This window comes from Erythrolamprus reginae, chromosome Z (assembly GCF_031021105.1).
Source record: "Erythrolamprus reginae isolate rEryReg1 chromosome Z, rEryReg1.hap1, whole genome shotgun sequence".
NCBI classification, from domain to species: Eukaryota; Metazoa; Chordata; class Lepidosauria; order Squamata; family Dipsadidae; genus Erythrolamprus; species Erythrolamprus reginae.
In genome coordinates this window covers 119,472,777-119,492,288 of record NC_091963.1, presented here as the reverse complement: position 1 = coordinate 119,492,288, position 19,512 = coordinate 119,472,777, and the positions used below count along the sequence as shown (strand labels likewise).

Sequence of the window (19,512 nt, the reverse complement as noted above, 5' to 3'; positions counted from 1 at the left end):
GAATGAATGGACGGAGGGTGGGAAGGAAGGAAGGAAAGAGGGAAGGGACAGGAACAGAGGAAGGAAGCAAGGAAACTTATGAAAGGGGAGAGTAAGAGAGGAATGAGTGAAGGGAGGGAGGGAGGGAAGAAGGTGGGAAGGAGAAAGAAAAGAAGAAATAGAGGAAGGGAAGGTAAAAGAGAGAAAGAAAAAGAGCAAGAAAGAAAGCAAGAAAGAAAGAAAGAAAGAAAGAAAGAAAGAAAGGGGGAAGGGACAGGAACAGAGGAAGGAAGCAAGGAAACTTATGAAAGGGGAGAGTAAGAGAGGAATGAGTGAAGGGAGGGAAGAAGGTGGGAAGGAGAAAGAAAAGAAGAAATAGAGGAAGGGAAGGTAAAAGAGAGAAAGAAAAAGAGCAAGAAAGAAAGCTGCAAGCACCCCCCGAGCCCCCCAGGCCGGCTGCAACCTTTTAAAACACGCGCGCCGCTTCGCAGCTGTCTCCTGAAGCCGAACGCGGAAGTTAGCGTTTGGCTTCAGGAGACAGCTCCTTGGCGCTTGTATCTCGAATTTGGGCTTGTAAGTAGAACAAAAATATCTCTCCCCTCCCAGCTCTTATCTCGAGTTGCTCTTAAGTAGAGCAGCTCTTATGTCGGGGTTCCACTGTAATAATCTTTCCTTTCTTTTTAAAAAAGGAAATGAAAAAGTAGCTGTCTCCATACTCTTTTCATATATACTGCATGCTTCTTTTTTTAAAAACTAGAGGCTGAATTAAATCCAACACAACAATGAATGTTATTTTTTTTTCTGACAGTGCACATGTGGGGCACGTTGTTAGGGTTACCAGACCTGAACCATCAAAAATTGGACAATCGCAAGGTGGCAGAAATGAGGTACTGAAAACAAACTTCCTTATTTCCATTTAATGGAATTTTTGGTAGCTCAGATTTGATAGCTCGTGTTTTGTATGTTTGTGTGCATTGTACAGGGGAAAGGCATAGCATGAGCTGAAATGTTGAAAAAGAAGAGCTTAACCCCTTTAGCCCTCTTTGTACCGCAATTCATCTCTATATTACTTTCCACACACATGGATAGGCATGAAGAAAGCAGCTGCTGATGACAACTTTAAACACAAATGATTTTTTAAAAGACCTTTATCTCTCTTTGTCCCTGGTGAACAGCTATGAGCACAGCGAGAAAGAAAGAAATTCGCTCATAACTCACGCCTCTGATACCTTTCATCTACTGAGACAAAACAACACATAACCTATTCTTAAGGGCAGGCAGTTGCTAAAATACAATTTAAGAAACTATAGCCATGCCTATATGCAGTTCTTGACCTGGCTCTTTCAGCCTGTAGATACCATATCCAGCTGTATCATATGATTTCAATTTTTTTACAGTTCTAAGGCAGCAAACCCACGAAACTGATATATAACCTTAAAATGGGCTTATTATTATTATTATTATTATTATTATTATTAATTGTTATTATTATTGTTATTATTGTTGTTGTTATTATTATTATTATTATTATTATTATTATTATTATTATTATTATGTCAGTACAACACAGCAAACGAGATCACTGTTGGATTTCGTATTTCATCACCAGTCGGGTGCTTCCCAAGCACCTAGGACTGCGTGATGTAGCGGCGAATTATGTTTGTCGATCCCAGTAAAGCGGCCTTTTGCAATTGACAGATGGAGATTTTGTCAATTCTGATGGTTTTCAAATGTCCGCCGAGATCCTTTGGTACTGCGCCCAACGTGCCAAGTACCACTGGGGCCACTTTCACTGGCTTATGCCAGAGTTGTTGCAGCTCGATTTTTAGATCTTCGTATTTCACTAATTTCTCTAGCTGCTTCTCCTCAATTCTGCTGTCTCCTGGGATTGCGATGTCGATGATCCATACTTTCTTTTTCTCCACAATCAGGATGTCTGGTGTGTTAGCCTTCAGAATTCGGTCAGTCTGAAGTCGGAAGTCCCACAATAGTTTTGCTTGTTCACAGTAGTTTTGCTTGTTGACCCCACCAGTTCTTTGCCATTGGTAAATGGTAGTTCCAGCACAAGTTCCAGTGGATCATCTTTTTTTTTAATTATTATTATTATTATTATTATTATTATTATTATTATTATTATTGAAAAACCAATCCCACTCAGGAACCATGAGAATTGCCTGCTTCTGCTGTGCTCCATGGTCTATTTTGTGGTTCTGCTCTACCTGTTGCCCCTACCCAGCAGTTAAACTCACACTTAACACAAAAATAGCAAAATCAGCCTTAAAATGTCTCATTTCTGGGATAAGGAAAGCTGCAACTTATCTGAATACTAAAATCAGGCTTTTTTTATGAAAGGCAAGATAGAGATAGGATTCAAAAAGATCTAGACAAGTTTGAACAATGGACTGAAACTAACAGAATGGTATTTAACAGAGAGAAATGCAAGGTCCTACATCTGGGCAAAAATAATGAAAACAGCACATATAAAATGGGAGGAATATGTCTGAGCAGCAGCACAGGTGAGAAGGACCTGGGTGTATTGGTAAATTAATTCAATTAATTCAATGGGGTGAAGCAGCTGCAAAAAAGGCATCACAATCCTGGGATGTATCAAGAGGAGCATAGAATCTCGCTCACATGAAGTAATTATTCCTCTCTACAGAACGACCACACTTGGAATACTGTGTTCAGTTCTGGAGGGCCCAATTTAAAAAGGACATTGATAAACTAGAGCAAGTTCAAAGGAGAGTTACAAGGATGGTGAGTGGTCTGGAAACCATGTCCTACGAGGAACGGTTAAAGGATCTAGGGATGTTTAGTCTGCAAAGGAGAAGACTTGATAGCTGTCTACAAATATCTGAAGAGCTGTCACAGAGCAGAGGGATTAGCATTGTTCTCATTAGCACATGGAAGGACTAGAAACAATGGAATGAAACTGCAAGGGAGCATATTTATATTAGATATCAGAAATAAACTGGTGGAACAGTTTGCCACAGGAGGTGGTGAGCTCGCCTTCATTGGAGGTCTTCAAACAGAGACTGGACAATCATCTTTCTGGGATGGATTAGTAAAACCTGCATTGAGCAAGAGGTTGGACCCAATGACCTGGAGATCCCTTCCAACTCTATGATTCTATGAAGAAAACAATCATTACATTTCAGCAGGAAAGAGAGACCTCAATGTATATTTCTTCTGGTGAAAGTTTTAGCTGGAAAATGGAAGTTTGACGGGCAAATTGATCTCCAAGTGCAATTCAAGGTGTTGGTTATTACCTATAAAGCCCTACATGGGGCTTTATCACTTATGGGGCTGCCTTCTGCCTCACACATCCCAGCAACCAATCAGATCCCACAGAATCGTCCCCCTAGATCCCCTCAGCCAAACAATGCCGGCTGGAAGGACCTTCTCTGTGGTGGGTCCAGCACTCTTCTGAAGATTCGTACCACCCCCCACTCTCCTGGCCTTCCGAAAGGCCCTAAAAACACAGTTATGCCAGCAGACCTGGGAATATGGTTGAGCATTGGCATCTTGCTCCAGGCTGACTGTTGTATGATTGTGAGGTGAATGTTTTGGCGTTTAACTTTTTGTATTCCATTTTATTGTTATTAGCCACCCTGAGCCCACAAGGAGATGGACGGCATATAAATGTATGTATGTATGTATATATGTATGTATGTATGTATGTATGTATGTATGTAAACAAACAGACAAACAAACCCTCCTTTTGGCATCAAATGCTTTTCTCTACTATTTTTTCCCCAAAATGCCCATGTAACACCAACACTCCGCGGTCTGCATTGGTTGCCGATCAGTTTCCGATCACAATTCAAAGTGTTGGTCATCACCTATAAAGCCCTTCATGGCACCGGACCAGGGTATCTACGAGACCACCTTCTGCCGCATGAATCCCAGTGACCGGTTAGGTCCCACAGAGTGGGCCTTCTTCGGGGCCTGTCAACAAAACAATGTCGTTTGGCAGGGCCCAGGAAAAAAGCCTTCTCTGTGGCGGCCCTGGCCCTCTGGAACCAACTCCCCCCGGAGATTAGAATTGCCCCCACCCTCCTTGCCTTTTGTAAGCTCCTTAAAACCCACCTCTGCCGTCAGGCATGGGGGAACTGAGATATTCTTTCCCCCTAGGCCTTTACAATTTATGCATGCTATGTTTGTAGGGATGTTTGGTTTTACAATAAGGGTTTTTTAGTTGTTTTAGTATTGGATTTATATGATGTTTTTTATTACTGTTGTTAGCTGCCCCGAGTCTACGGAGAGGGGCAGGCATACAAATTCAATAGATAGATAGATAGATAGATAGATAGATAGATAGATAGATAGATAGATAGATAGATAGATAGATAGATAGATAAAATCCTCTGGAGACTATACTGTAAACATATGTTTTAAGAGTTTGGAACAAGTGATGGAAAAGGGGTTCAGGGAGAAGATGGGAGCTTGGCATAGGGAAAAAGTTAAGCCCCTGCTGTCTTCCGATCTTCTCCAGTGACATTCTATGCTGACAGAAACAGCCTTCTGGGTTTTGCCTTCTAATATGTGCGCCTAACGTGGAGAGTTCTGTCTTTTGAACATGTACCTTGTCAAATCACTTGCACTTTTAGCCTATGATGTCTGAAATCAGGCACAGCTGGGAGATCAGGCTGTATTAAGCCACAAGCCAGTCTAGGGTTGTGGGGCTTGTAGAATCCCTCAGGGTGTGAGTAGCATTCAAACACAGTAAAACATCTGAACTACAAAAACAGAAACTTAGCAAATGCCTGTGATTTAGATAAAGTGCATCGCTTTATGTTGCAGGCTGAATTCACACAGCAGGCAGACATTAAAGACATCTAGAACTGCTATGGATCAGAGAGTGGATGGCATCTGTGTGAGCTGTTCATCTATTGAGCAAGAGAGCCTCAGTCCTCCTTTTGCTGAAGTGAGCACCCAGATATATCTCTTCTGCAGGCCCATTTACAAGCACAGGAACTTGCACTTTTATTCTGTCACTCTTGCATTATTTCACAGATGTTTGGGAGTCAGAAGGGGACTTTGAGTATATTCGGTCCAACCTTGGTTCAAGACCATGATCTTGTGTCTGCAGCATCAGAAAAAGATGGTTACTTTGCCTCAACCAATTACTCAATTTAACTCAGTTCAGCCCAGCTCAACCCACTGAAGGGCTGCAAAAATATTTTACTACCACACTGTAGGTGTGACTTATTTTGTGGGCGTGGCTTGCCAGCTATGTAACCAGGTGGGAGTGGTTTGATGGTCATATGATCAGGGGCAGCTTAAAGGTCATGTGACTGGCTTAAAGGTGGCCAACTTGACATCACTCACGTTAAGGATTGGGGTTAGGGTGCCTGGCTTCTTTTCACCTCAAAGAGATACCCTTTCCCTATCTATTTACTATTACTGAACATCCAAAATATACTATTTAATTCTATATATATATATATATATGCCATATGTGTACATACATATTACACACAGGCACACAAAAATATACATTATCTTCTATATAAACAGTATGTGTATGTACACACAGAGAGAGAGAGAGAGCTCTTCTAAAACTATACACATTCAACCTCATTTTCTACAATAGGAAAAATATATTCAGCGCCCAGAATGGAAAAAAAGAAAAAAATTCAAACTTTTTCTACCGGTTCTGCATACCTGATCAATCCTGTAGGGGCCCATCACTGGCTCAAATTCTTTCCTTAGCTTAGCCATGGAGACTCAATACCTACTTATGAATTGCTTCAAGCAGCACTTATTATTAAGGAAGGTTTTTCTGGATCTTAATTGAAAGTTGCTTTTTTTAATTTACCATGTCTACCATTAGTTTTTGTCCTACCTTCTAGAGCAGTTTCTCAAGCTGTGCAGCTTTAAGCCGTGTGGCTTAAAACTCAACTCCCAGAATACCATAGCCACTATTTCTTGCTGGCTACGGGAATTCTGGAAGTTGAAGCCCACAGAATTTAAAGTTGTTAAACTTAAAAAATGCTGCTCTGGGTGTAATACATCTCTCTCATCTTCCACAGAACAATCATTAGGACAGTTGAAGACTGCTGTCATGTAGTCTCTTAATTTTGACTCTTAATTGTCTTTTGTCCAGGATAAGCATGCCCTTTTTTCACGATCCTTTATATAAACATGCTTCATGACAACTATTCTGTCCACATTACAAAAAGAATCCACAGTACAATGATATTGTACATGGGGCTCTACATGGGGCTACCTTTGAAAAGTGTTCGGAAACTTCAGATCGTGCAAAATGCAGCTGCGAGAGCAGTCATGGGCCTACCTAGGTATGCCCATGTTTCACCATCACTCCGCAGTCTGCATTGGTTGCCGATCAATTTCCAGTCACAATTCAAAGTGTTGGTTATGACCTTTAAAGCCCTCCATGGCATCGGACCAGAATATCTCCGAGACCGCCTCCTGCCGCACGAATCCCAGCGACCGATTAGGTCCCACAGAGTGGGCCTTCTCCGGGTCCCGTCAACTAAACAATGTCGGTTGGCGGGCCCCAGGGGAAGAGCCTTCTCTGTGGCGGCCCCGGCCCTCTGGAACCAACTCCCCCCGGAGATTAGAACTGCCCCTACTCTTCCTGCCTTCCGTAAACTCCTTAAAACCCACCTTTGCCGTCAGGCATGGGGGAACTGAAACATCTCCCCCTGGGCACGTTTAATTTATGCATGGTATGTCTGTGTGTGTGACTGTTAGCATATGGGGTTTTTTAAATATTTAAATATTTTAAATTTGTCTGATTGCTTATGATTTGTTTTTACATGTTGTGAGCCGCCCCGAGTCTTCGGAGAGGGGCGGCATACAAATCTAAGTAATAAATAAATAAATAAATAAATATTATACTGTTTTAAGAAAATATTTCCTCCTTAGTACTTGTATTGTGTATCAACGTGGTACTTGCAATGTTTGCTTTGTGTAGCAATATAGCAACACAGCTGTGCATAATTGCCCTTAAAATAAGGTCTTTTAATCTTTCTCAATGTATATATTCTGTAAACAGGTCTAGTTTTATTAATAATCATATGGAAGTGGGGGTGGGGGTTCCCTGTCTTGATAAGGTTGCATTTTATCTATGCAGCTTCTAATCTTCTCTACTACTTTCTGTTGATTTTCAGCCAATTTATTGAAGTTCAGGAAAAATTCTGAAATGGCAAAATAACTACATAGTTTCTTTGCAGGTGTGGTTTGTGGTATGTAAGACATACATTTTATTTTGAAAGAAATGCTTGTGTATAACTGAGACAAATTTTCCAGTGTGTTTAAAGAAAGTAAAATGAAATGGCAATAGTATCCTGGAAGCTGAGCAATGCTGTTCTGTGCTCCATTGGTTGGTAACATGTATTTAAAATCAACAACCCAACAGACCGGGACAGATAGACAGACGTCCAGTTGCTGGAATTTTTTTTACAGGAATCTGAAATGGCAATATGACCTTCTGTTTCTCCTGCCTCCTAGCATGTGTCCCCTAACAAGAATGAAGTACACTCAACCTTCAAGTGTCTCTCAGGAGTTACAGCCATTGCCATGCTATATATTGATGTATGCTGCTTGATTGCATTAAAAATACAGAAGATGCTGTGTTGTACTTCTTCTACACGCTGCCAACCAAGTTGCAATTGCATTTCTAAAAAAAGAAACACCAGCATGGCAGTATATCTGAAACAAAAGGGGTTCAATGCACACACTGTTCAAATGGTGAGGACAAAAGACAATTTAATACTATCACGCACCTGTCTTTCTCATTAATCCTCACAGGCGTTTTAGCTGGTTCTTTGAAACAAGCAAATCTTATTCCTAGAGAGATAGCAAAACTGTTGACTGCTATTGTGAATTTGAACCTAGAGAGGTGGCAGGCTCATTTGAGAGTAAACGGCACAAAGCTCAGGTTTTTTTTTTTAATAAAGTGGAAGGAGGAATGATGGTAGGTTTACTGTTGCTTCCAAAGCAAAACCAAGAAATCGGGATCTATCCAATCCCTGGTTTGAGCAAAATGTTATTGGCACTTATGCCTGAAAACAAGGAAGGAACCAGAAAGTGGTGGCTTTAAAAGATATCAATCCATCATTTGGAGACATAAGACAAATGCAATGATAAGCTTGAGAAAGTGGATGTGTTTAGTTACTCATAATAGCTACTAAGGGATGGCACAGTAGCAGTTCTCACATCAGTTCATGGTTCAGCTGAGATGCAAAACCGGCTCTCTTTGGAATAAATCCAGTGATTCTGCAGAGGATGCTTAAATAAATAATGCTGTACAATCTCCTATTTAATAAAAAGGAAAAAAGCTGGTGTTGGAGTTACGTAATTATAGAACTGCATTTCCCAACATGATGCTATCCAGATGTTTCAGGTAGGAGGATAACTGCTATACTTCCATCCTGCCTATTGTAGTCTTGCCAAGGATGAGAGGAGCCATTATAGTCAATGTTTGCACCAATCAGGAATGAGATTGTTCGGAAGACCCGTCAGAATTTGCCTTTGCACCAACCTGACAACTTTGGTATGTTTCCATGACACCAACTCTCTTTGGCAGCCAGGCTGGTTTTCTTTTCATCCAACTATGGTGCATTTCAAACCACAAAATATTTTTTTTAAGATTGGCAATGTTGGAGCTCTGCAGGGCTTGGGAGTGAGCCATCTTCTGATTTACAACAACTGTGGCCTGATCTCACCTGCCACCTCCAATCTTGAGCCTCGCCAATACAGAAGTCTACAACTTCTTGTTACCTCAAGGGCTGTGCTAGGCACTCTAATAACCAAACTCCAAGAGTAGATGTGGCCAGGTTCTCTTTTGGGAGTCAGATTTCAGAACTTTTTAAAACAGAAATGGGTATCTTAACAATCACTAAGGCGCAAGCAAGCAATAAATATAAGATGTTAGTGAAGTCAGACGGGGATGTAATCCAAGGATTGACTAAATGGTGGCAAAATGAGATACAAGTAGAAGTGCAAGAGATGGAAAATACAGTAGAGAATATAAGGAAAATCAAGAATACAAGAATTAGGGAAATGAGAAGGAAAATATTACATAAGTAGTATTACACACCCGTTCAACTTGCACACTTTCAGCAGAACGTTAAAGGTATCTGTTGGCATGGGTGCCAAGATAAAGGAGTGTTTATGCATATGCTCTGGGGATGCCCAGTGGTGCAGAACTTTTGGCAAAAACTGCAAGAGGATATTAATAGGATATTAAATATAAGATGGACGATTACTAAGGAAATGGCAGTATTAGTAAAAAGTAGTGACATGGGAGAATACGGAGAAATAAAGCAAGCAGCGATAGAAAGCGCTCAGGCGGTAATAGTCTTGGGGTGGAAAGACGCGACAAAATGGACAATGCAAAATTGGTATAGGTATATGGTGGACCACATTCAATTCGAGATAATGGATAAAAGGATGAATTCGATTAATGAAACTGATTTGCAACAGTTGATGGGGTGATGGGACAAGGTAAGACGATATATGGCGAGTAGGATCCGAGACCAAGCTATAAGAAACAAGTTGGAATCACTTTATAATATGTAAAGAAATATTTCACTCTTGGGTTTAAATGATTTATGCAAGAAATACCCCCAACTGGTGGTGAGGTATGATTGATTGTCTGGTGGTGGGATCACTGAGCACATGTTATATGTTATATGTTGTGTGTGTGTTTTATATTATAAAAATCAATAAAAATATTAATAAAAAAGTTATCTTAACTATCACAACATTTGAAGAAGAGATTCTATAGAACTGGTAGTAACTTGGTAGCCTGGGTTGCTGGAACCAGCAGGGACCCAGACTTGCCACGTCCCTGAGCTGGTTCTCCCAGCAGTGCCATAGGCGCCGCCATCTTGCTTTTTAAAACTACTATACACGCCAGCATGAAGCATGTACATGGCATGCAACACATCTGCACAGCACATCCCTGAGCGAATTGGTAGCAGGAGAATCCAGAACCCACCCCTGATTTGAAGAATACATTTGCCCCATAGATTTCTCAGACCCCAAAAGGTGCAATAAATAAGGTGCAGGTATTTAGACTTACCTGTTCTGAATGGGTTTTGGGTGCCATAAGAGGGATGATGATAGCCCAGGAGCATTCATTAGAGAATTGGACAAAAAGATCAAATGTGAAGTTAAAGAAGGGGTGGGACTTCAATCATACAGTTGCTGCTGCTGTCTTGACCTTTTTTTTGCCTGCCTTCTGCAGACAATAGTGAGCCATCTGCAGTTTCTTGGTCGTACTTTTTCATTTTGTTCCGATAAAAACAGACATTTGCAGTATTAACAAGTCCAGTCTTCAATCTTTCAGCCAGGTTTACAAGCCCTGCATAAAATGCTCAGTATAGAAACAATGGTTATCAAACCATTGACTCATCCTATTTCCCATCTCTGGGATCCAATGAATCATTCTGCAATCCAAATGACCATATACTACAAGTCAGTGATGGAGAACCCTTTTTTTTTTTTGCATGCACAGGTGCCCACACCCATAATTCAATGCCTGGCGAGGGCGAAAACAGCTTTCCCCACCTCCTGGAGGCCCTATGGAGGCCGGAAATGCCTGTTTCCCAAATTCTGGTGGGCTCATGTTTCACCCTCCCCAGGCTCCAAATGCTTCCCTGGAGCTAGAGGAGGGTAAAACGCCCTCCCCTATCCCCAGAGGCCTTCTGGAAGCCAAAAACACCCTCCCAGAGCCTCTATGTGAGCCAAAAATCAACTGGCAAGCACACACATGCACGTTGGAGTTGAGCTAGGGCAGTGGCTCACGTGCCAGCAGATATGGCTCCGCATGTCACCTGTGACACCCATGCCATAGGTTTACCATCGCTGCTACAGGCTTTATAGTAAAACCCATACCCATGGCTACAACCACTCAGAAAAGCATTTGGTTGCAAAATATGCAACCTGCAATGGTAATGGTTTCTGGCAATAACCTATAGGCGAGAAGAATGACTTCTTGATATTCAGGCAGCTCTCCTCTTATACCAATTAAGATGTTCTTTTCTTTTTTTTAAAAAAAAATATGGTAGTTCCCTTCCCTCCCCCAATTCCTTGATTTCCTTGAATTGAATTCCTTTCAGGACTAAGGAGAAATTACTGCACTAGCATCTGTATTAACTCAGGAGGCACAGCAATGTCAAATCACAATTTTTGCATTCTCTAATTGGCTGATTAGCAAGGACCCTGATTGGTTCGTGGTGATCTCTGCTTTTCTCAATGTTCCATGTTGACTCTGAAGAGGTGAAACTTTGCTGAATTATACAGGTAGTCCTCAATTTTACAACCACTGGTAATTACAATGGCACATTTGTAGCATCCTCCCTTGTCATTCCAGTACATGACAAAAAATATGGGTGCTTGAAAACTGGCATGTATTTATTATATTTGCAACATCCTGGGCTCATGTGTTCACCATTTGAGACTTTTCCAACTGGCTTCCGATAAACAAACTCAAGAGAGGAAGCCGGATTTTGGTTACTCGTTGTGTGGCAATAATGGCAGTGATTCACTTAATAACCTTGCAAAATGGGTTTGACCTACTTAACTGTTATCTTATTTAGCAATAGAAATTCTAGATCTAATTGTGGTCATAAGTCTAGGACAACTTGAATACAAAGCCTACAAATTATAGTGAATGGTATTTGTGACTCTGTATTGCAATGGTACAGCGTACAGGCCTCATTATTGGCATTATCTTCAAGTCCTTCCTCATTTTCTATTTCGTTGATAATCAAGATTCTATAAGCCCTGAGCATGGGTCAACCAAGCTATCTTGAGACCTGTGTTTTTGGATAATTTTCCACCTCAAAATTCCCTGTAATTTTTCAAATCTCAGAGTACCCCAAAGGTACTAATAATGCTCTCTTGTTTGTGAATGGGTCCTGATTTGGTTGCCTGGCAACAACCCCCTCTGCCTCACATGTAAAATACAGGAAATCATTCTGCTCTTAAATATGGAAGTTCCATTTCAGTGCCCTAATGCTCAGGACTTACTATATTCCATTAACATCCGCCATCATCTTTTAAAAGCAGGAGATAAACCTGTTCTGTCCTCTGGGACAAAGTAACTAAGGATTCCCTTTGAAAGAAAGGATGTCTTGGACATGAGAGATGGCCTCTCTGCTGAGCATTACTCACACATATAAGTGAAGCTATCCTCTTCCTCAGATGGAGCTGTTGTAGATGCCAACCATGGCTGGGTGGGCTGCAGAACCTGTTCTTCAAGTTCTTCCTTCTTGGTCTCTTCATCCAGCTTCTCCTTGCCATCTGGTTCCTTTACTTCTGTCAACACCACCTCATGGGCATCCTCTTGGTCAGTCATTTCAGACAACTCCAAGACTTCTTGCAAATGCTTAAGAAAGAAGATCCACAAAACCAGTTACAGAAATCCAGTAAGGGAACATGGTAAAGCTGGTTGCTGGGATGGCACAAGGTTAAGATGGCTGTCTCTCAACTTGTGTGTTCTGTTTTATTCCAAAACACACACACACACACATATCGTTCTTTCCCTCCCATTTTCTTCCTCCCCCTATCCCCCCCCCCCATCTTTTTGCTCTCTCTCTCCCAAATAGTCATGGGAGGTGGGCGGAACAGAACATAAGGAAAAAAAACTCCAGGAAAAGATCCAGAGTTTTTTCTTCCTTTTTTAAAAAAACAATATTTTTTATTTCTCTTGGGTCACTGCTCAGGCTTAGTGGGAGGGAGGGGGAAGAGGAGAGGAGAGAAGTGGTGAGGAGGTGGAGATGAGAGGAGAGAAGTGGTGAGGAGGGGGAGAGGAAGGAAAAGGAAAGTAAAGAAGAAGGAAAGGAGAAGGGAAAGAGGAAAGGGAAAGAAGAGAGGAGAGGAGAAAGGAAGAGAAGGGAAAGGAGAAGGAGAAGGAAGAGAAGGGAAGGGAAGAAGAAGGAAAGGAAAGGAATCTCCACTTTGGGGAGGGAATCTTCATATCACTCAGAGTTACAAGCTCTAACATGAAACCTATACTTCCATATCTTAATGCAAAAGTCTAACTTATAATATTTGCAGTTGATAAACATACGGCCATTCTTCTATTGATTGATTCAGTTTTTTAGCCCTGAAGTTCTATTTTAAAAGAAGACAGGCTGGCACCAGGGTGCATATGTGAATTCACATTCAATATTCGTTGCTATTTTGCAATTAACATTCTTCTGTTACCATAGCTCTGATCGTACTGTTTGCTTTGCACAATTTGGTTTTTAAAAAATAAAAATAAAAAACTCTTTGCTGTAGGTTATTTTTTTTTCATAACTAACTAAATCATATTTCTGCACAATGAAAGACCCATTGATGTTAAGAAAAAAATGGGTCATACCTACACCCAGGGGAAACTAAACTTATTAATTGCCATCAGGCCATATGCTAATACAGTGATACCTCTACTTACGAACTTAATTTGTTCCGTGACCAGGTTCTTAAATAGAAAACTTTGTAAAAAGAAGCAATTTTTCCCATAGGAATCAATGTAAAAGCAAATAATGCGTGCGATTGGGGAAAACACAGGGAGGTCCTGTTTCCTCCCAGGAGATTCCTAGAGAGGCCCCATGGAGGTTTCTCCCCACCTTTTCTGGTCCTGTTTACTCCCACGAGATTCCTAGAGAGGCCCCACAGAGGCTTCTCCCTGCCTTTTCTGGTTACAGTTTTGGAGGCTCGTGTTTGTAAGTGAAAAATGGTTCTTGAGAAGAGGCAAAAAAATCTTGAACACCCAGGTCTTATCTAGAAAAGTTCATAAATAGAGGTGTTCCTAGGTAGAGGTACCACTGTATATTTAAGTCTGAAATGGGGATAGCATCATCAGTTAGATTCCTTCACCTCTCCTAGATAACAACTGCTTAAAATAGCAATAGCACTTAGACTTATATACCGCTTCACAGTGCTTTACAGCCCTCTAAGCTTTGAGTCGACCTTGAGCTTCGTGAGATTTGAACTGGTGAACTAAAGCCAGCAGTCGGCAGAAGCAGCTTGCAATACTGCCCTCTAACCACTGCACCACCAAGGCTCATAAAACCATTTACCTTTTCCAGTGAGGCCTATATCTAGGGCAGTTTTTCTCAACCTGGACAACTTTAAGAACAAATGCTGTGTGAGGAATTTTGAGTTGAAGTCCACACATCTTAAAGGTTCAAAGTTGAGAAGTTCTGATCTCAGTGACAAAGAATCTTTTTGGCTTGGTGTGTCAAAATTTTGAAAAAATGCTTCACATGACTCTAACAATTTATAACAATATATATTTATTCATAATTCAGCACACTTCTTGTTCATCAAACACAAAAGATGATTTCACTTGATCATTGATTATGCACTCATTTTGGAGCATGAAATTTCTGGTATCCTCTGCCTTGGCCTTGAAAATGAGCTTTTGCTGTGCAAAACAACAGTCTCACAAAGCAGTGGGGAAATGGCTGAACTGTGCAGCTTCCATGTTCCTATCACATTTTGCAAGTTGCTCTCTCTTTCAATCACAGTTCTGAAATCAATAGAACATGTGCTAATATGGATGGTAAAAATCCATTCTAAGCTTCAATTGCAGGGTCGCATATTCCTTGCATTTGCTTCTTTCCGTTTCTTTGATGACTCAAACAGGGAAAACAGTTTCTTGTCGGGTGTTGGTGAACGCTAGCATGTAACCCATAACATTGTGGCATGCCACTTTCGGCATGCATTTCACACAACTGACATCACTGATCTTGAAGATCAGAGGGGGAAGGCTCTGTTTTTCTTCTTTGTATTCTTTCCACTGTTTCAGAGCTCTTAGTCTTTCCAATTCACTCCTTGTTCAACTATATTTACAGATTGATTTTGTGAAATTCAAAAAAAACACTTCTTTTTGCAGTCCTTTAAAAAGTTTGTTTATTTATTTATTTATTTATTTTATTTATCCAATACACAATAAGGTAAATATCTATATACACATAGTAAAGTACATGATGAAGGTTATAGAGGAGATACTCACAGTAAAATATATCTAAGAAATAACAGAAAAGAAGGTATAGTAATAGAACGTATCAATGAAAGAATAGAAGAAGAGATATAGGAATAGAAGAAAGGTATAGGAGATATAGGAGAGCAATAGGACAGGGGACGGAAGGCACGCTAGTGCACTTGTACTCGCCCCTTACTGACCTCTTAGGAATCTGGATAGGTCAACCATAGATAATCTAAGGGTAAAGTGTTGGGGGTTTGGGGATAAAAGTCTAGTCTCATAGGGTATTCTATTTCGAGTGGAGGAGTGAAGGGCTCTTCTGGTGAAGTATCTTTGGACATTTTCAAGGGTGTTGATGTCTGAGATGTGATATGGGTTCCAAACAGATGAGCTGTATTCGAGGATGGGTGTGGCATCCTCGAATACCATTCTTTTCAGTAGCTGTAGACAATACTAATTCAAATTATTGGTAGTGTGGGATTATGAGGGGCACATGACTTGGATTTTGTAACTTGTTAATTAACATAGTTACTTTGTATTTTATTTTAACTTATTTCTCTCTTTTATGGGGATTTACCAAACCACTATAGATTGGAACATAAGAAAACTTTCTATCCTATCCTGTATGGATTGACTAATAGATTAATTGATTAAATGATCAATCCTTGTAACATTCCTAAACTGAAAAGAGTGGATAGATATAATTTGAAACTGAAAAGAAGAATGGATAGATATTTCCGGAGAGAAATTATAGAGAGGTTATTTTATTTATTTATTATTTATTTATTATTTGGATTTGTATCCCGCCCCTCTCCGAAGACTCGGGGTTACTTTTATCCTGGCCAATAAACTTTCCTCTTTCATATTCTTTGTTGTCTTATCTATAAAAAGGAATGTAAAATGGGTCTTCCTTTTCATAGGGAGATCCCACTTTATCAGGGTACCCTAATAAACTGCTTTTAAATTATCTTCCAATTTGGTTGCTTATTGGGAAAATAAAGGTAGGCCAAATCTACTAGATATTAGATATCAACTAGATATTAATTAGGTATGCATTTTTAATCAATTGTTTCACATATATGTGTATGCATTTTTGTAAAAAAAAATTCCACAAAAAAATTAATGTGCTCCATTCTCTCTCTCTCTCTCTCTCTCTCTCTTTTTTTTTGCAGCGATGGCATCTGCAATCTTGACCTTTTTTAATCAATAAATGTCAACATGAGAATACTGTATAACTATCTGATTGAAGCCTGGCCCATTATCTAAGCCAGTTTAAAAGGCTTGGCTTTGATTTGACACTCAGAAGTGGAGTTGTTTTTTTAGTTGCTGCTTCCCAACTGAGTCCAGGATGTAGCTGCTTCCTGATGTGGGATAAGTTTTTGAATTAGTACCATCCATTCTTGAGGGTGGAGGTAACCCTCCTTCCCTTTTACCTAAAATCTAGGTAAAGCAGAACAGGAAATGCCCCTCCTTTTGTGGTTGTTATTTATAAGTAGTTTTGGCGTATGTGGTGCTACTATAAACCCAATGCTAGCATAACAATTAATAAATAGAAACATAGAAACATAGAAGACTGACGGCAGAAAAAGACCTCATGGTCCATCTAGTCTGCCCTTATACTATTTCCTGTATTTTATCTTACAATGGATATATGTTTATCCCAGGCATGTTTAAATTCGGTTACTGTGGATTTACCAACCACGTCTGCTGGAAGTTTGTTCCAAGGATCTACTACTCTTTCAGTAAAATAATATTTTCTCATGTTGCTTTTGATCTTTCCCCCAACTAACTTCAGATTGTGTCCCCTTGTTCTTGTGTTCACTTTCCTATTAAAAACACTTCCCTCCTGAACCCTATTTAACCCTTTAACATATTTAAATGTTTCGATCATGTCCCCCCTTTTCCTTCTGTCCTCCAGACTATACAGATTGAGTTCATTAATTCTTTTTTGATAAGTTTTATGCTTAAGACCTTCCACCATTCTTGTAGCCCATCTTTGGACCCGTTCAATTTTGTCAATATCTTTTTGTAGGTGAGGTCTCCAGAACTGAACACAGTACTCCAACCACACTGCTCACCCATTTTGAGACTGTCAAATGCATTTTATTTTAGTAAACACGACAAAATAGACAGTTGGGGAATTAGATAGCTGAACCAAATTATACCAGACTGCATACAAGTGCCAGAAATTAATCAAGCTAACAGACAAACTTAGAAACAGGGATAACCATGAGAATGAAGACAAGTCTACAGAGCAGAATCAAACAGAACTAAAAACAAAGAAATAATACCGGGTGCTTTTTCTTATATTTTTCCTGCCAATTCTGCACTTTTCATTCTAGCACTTTCAGAACTTGAGGACCAGGAAAAACCTGCTGCTTCAGCCCTTCCTACTACTCTCAGGAATCTACTGCCAATTTTGAGTGGAAAAAGAAACTACTACCTGCCTCCTCTAGCCTAGAAAGGGACAGTAGCTTTTGCAGAAATATTAGTTTTCTAGAAAGAAAAATATTGTTTATTTAGTTTTGCAACATGAGTCTCAGGAGAAGGGTGGCCTAGAAATCAAATAAACAAATAATAGATAGATAGATAGATAGATAGATAGATAGATAGATAGATAGATAGATAGATAGATAGATAGTTAGATAGATAGAAGATAGATAGATAGATAGATAGATAGATAGATAGATAGATAGATAGATAGATAGATAGATAGATAGATAAGGTAGGTAGGTAGATATAGATATAGATATAGATATAGATATAGATATAGATATAGATAGATAGATAGATAGATAGATAGATAGATAGATAGATAGATAGACAGACAGACAGACAGACAGACAGACAGACAGACAGACAGACAGACAGACAGACAGACAGACAGATCAGTGTTTCCCAACCTTGACAACTTGAAGATATTTGGACTTCAACTCCCAGAAGTCCCCAGCCAGCAAATGGGAGTTGAATTCTGGGAGTTGAAGTCCATATATTCTTCAAGTTGCCAAGGTTGGGAAACACTGAGATAGATAGATAGATAGATAGATAGATAGATAGATAGATAGATAGATAGATAGATAGATAGATAGATAGATGAAGGCCACTATCAGTATTATCACCTCCATCCACTATCAATAATTCTAATTAAACTTGACAACTTTAAGATATGTAAACTTTAATTCCCATGCTAGCTGGGAATTCTGCAAGCTGAAGTCCAGTGTTTCTTAAAATTGTTAATTTTAGAAAACACTGCATTACATTATTTAACTTCTCTCTATGCATTTCTATTATTGATTCACGTAGAAGCATAGACCTGCATTATTTACGAATTTTAAAATGTGGTTAGAAACCACACGCAATTTTCCAGTTTTTGCTTTGCTAGGCAGGGACCAAAACAGAAAGCTCATGATTATGGTCCTTTTACTTTTTATATTGTGAGTTGTGGAGACACGGAGTACTATGATTTAGAAACTTAATAGGAACATATATCGTAAGTTTAAAAACCACTCAGTTGAAAATTCTAGGTATTTAAACAGTTGTATTTTTTCTGTAATGAAACAGTAAGCACAGCATCTAGAAAAGAATTGCAAAAGATTGCAAAAGAAAAATTAAGATTATTTAAGCAGGTTCAAAGATCCAGAATTTATTTTCACTTTCAGCCAGAGAATGGAAGGAACGTTATGTTACCTATTCAGTTAGCAATCAAGACATGATCTTGTTTATATTAAAATACCTTTCTGAAAAGAAAAGGGATGAAAATGCCCTTGCTGTGGACCAGAGGTTTTCAAACTTGGATACAAGTCATGTCTACACTGTCATGTCTACAGCAGAGGTCTTCAAAACCTGGCAACTTTAAGACTTGTGGGCTTCAATTTCCAGAATTTTCCAGTCAGTTTAGCTGACTGGAGAATTATGGGAGTTGAAATCCACAAGTCTTAAAGTTGCCAGGTTTTGAAGACCTCTGCTGTAGACATGACAGTCTAGTAGTCTAGAAGTAGACAGTCTAGCAGTCTAGTAATAATGCACTTGGGGAAAAGGAATCCTCAATCTGAGTATTGTATCGGCAGTTCTGTGTTACCAAATACTTCAGAAGAAAAGGATTTAGGGGTAGTGATTTCTGACAGTCTCAAAATGGGTGAACAGTGCAGTCAGGTGGTAGGGAAAGCAAGTAGGATGCTTGGCTGCATAGCTAGAGGTATAACAAGCAGGAAGAGGGAGATTATGATCCCGCTATATAGAATGCTGGTGAGACCACATTTGGAATACTGTGTTCAGTTCTGGAGACCTCACCTACAAAAAGATATTGACAAAATTGAACGGGTCCAAAGACGGGCTACAAGAATGGTGGAAGGTCTTAAGCATAAAACGTATCAGAAAAGACTTAATGAACTCAATCTGTATAGTCTGGAGGACAGAAGGAAAAGGGGGGACATGATCGAAACATTTAAATATATTAAAGGGTTAAATAAGGTCCAGGAGGGAAGTGTTTTTAATAGGAAAGTGAACACAAGGACAAGGGGACACAATCTGAAGTTAGTTGGGGGAAAGATCAAAAGCAACATGAGAAAATATTATTTTAC

General features: G+C 39.7%; 2 protein-coding genes across 2 annotated transcripts in view; one reads left to right on the top strand and one right to left on the bottom strand.

Annotated features, from left to right (window-relative positions):
- Positions 1-19,512, bottom strand: part of CLEC11A (C-type lectin domain containing 11A) — a 40,850-nt gene that overhangs the window by 11,832 nt on the left and 9,506 nt on the right. Inside the window, exon 2 of the mRNA XM_070728964.1 lies at positions 12,133-12,346. Within this exon, the coding sequence (XP_070585065.1) occupies positions 12,133-12,346 (214 nt within the window). The remainder of the gene's footprint in view (positions 1-12,132; positions 12,347-19,512) is intronic.
- RUVBL2 (RuvB like AAA ATPase 2) overlaps positions 7,514-19,512 on the top strand; it is a 615,067-nt gene continuing 603,068 nt past the window's right edge. The window contains exon 1 of the mRNA XM_070728963.1: positions 7,514-7,530. Coding sequence (XP_070585064.1) covers positions 7,528-7,530 — 3 coding nt within the window. The 5' untranslated portion in view covers positions 7,514-7,527. The remainder of the gene's footprint in view (positions 7,531-19,512) is intronic.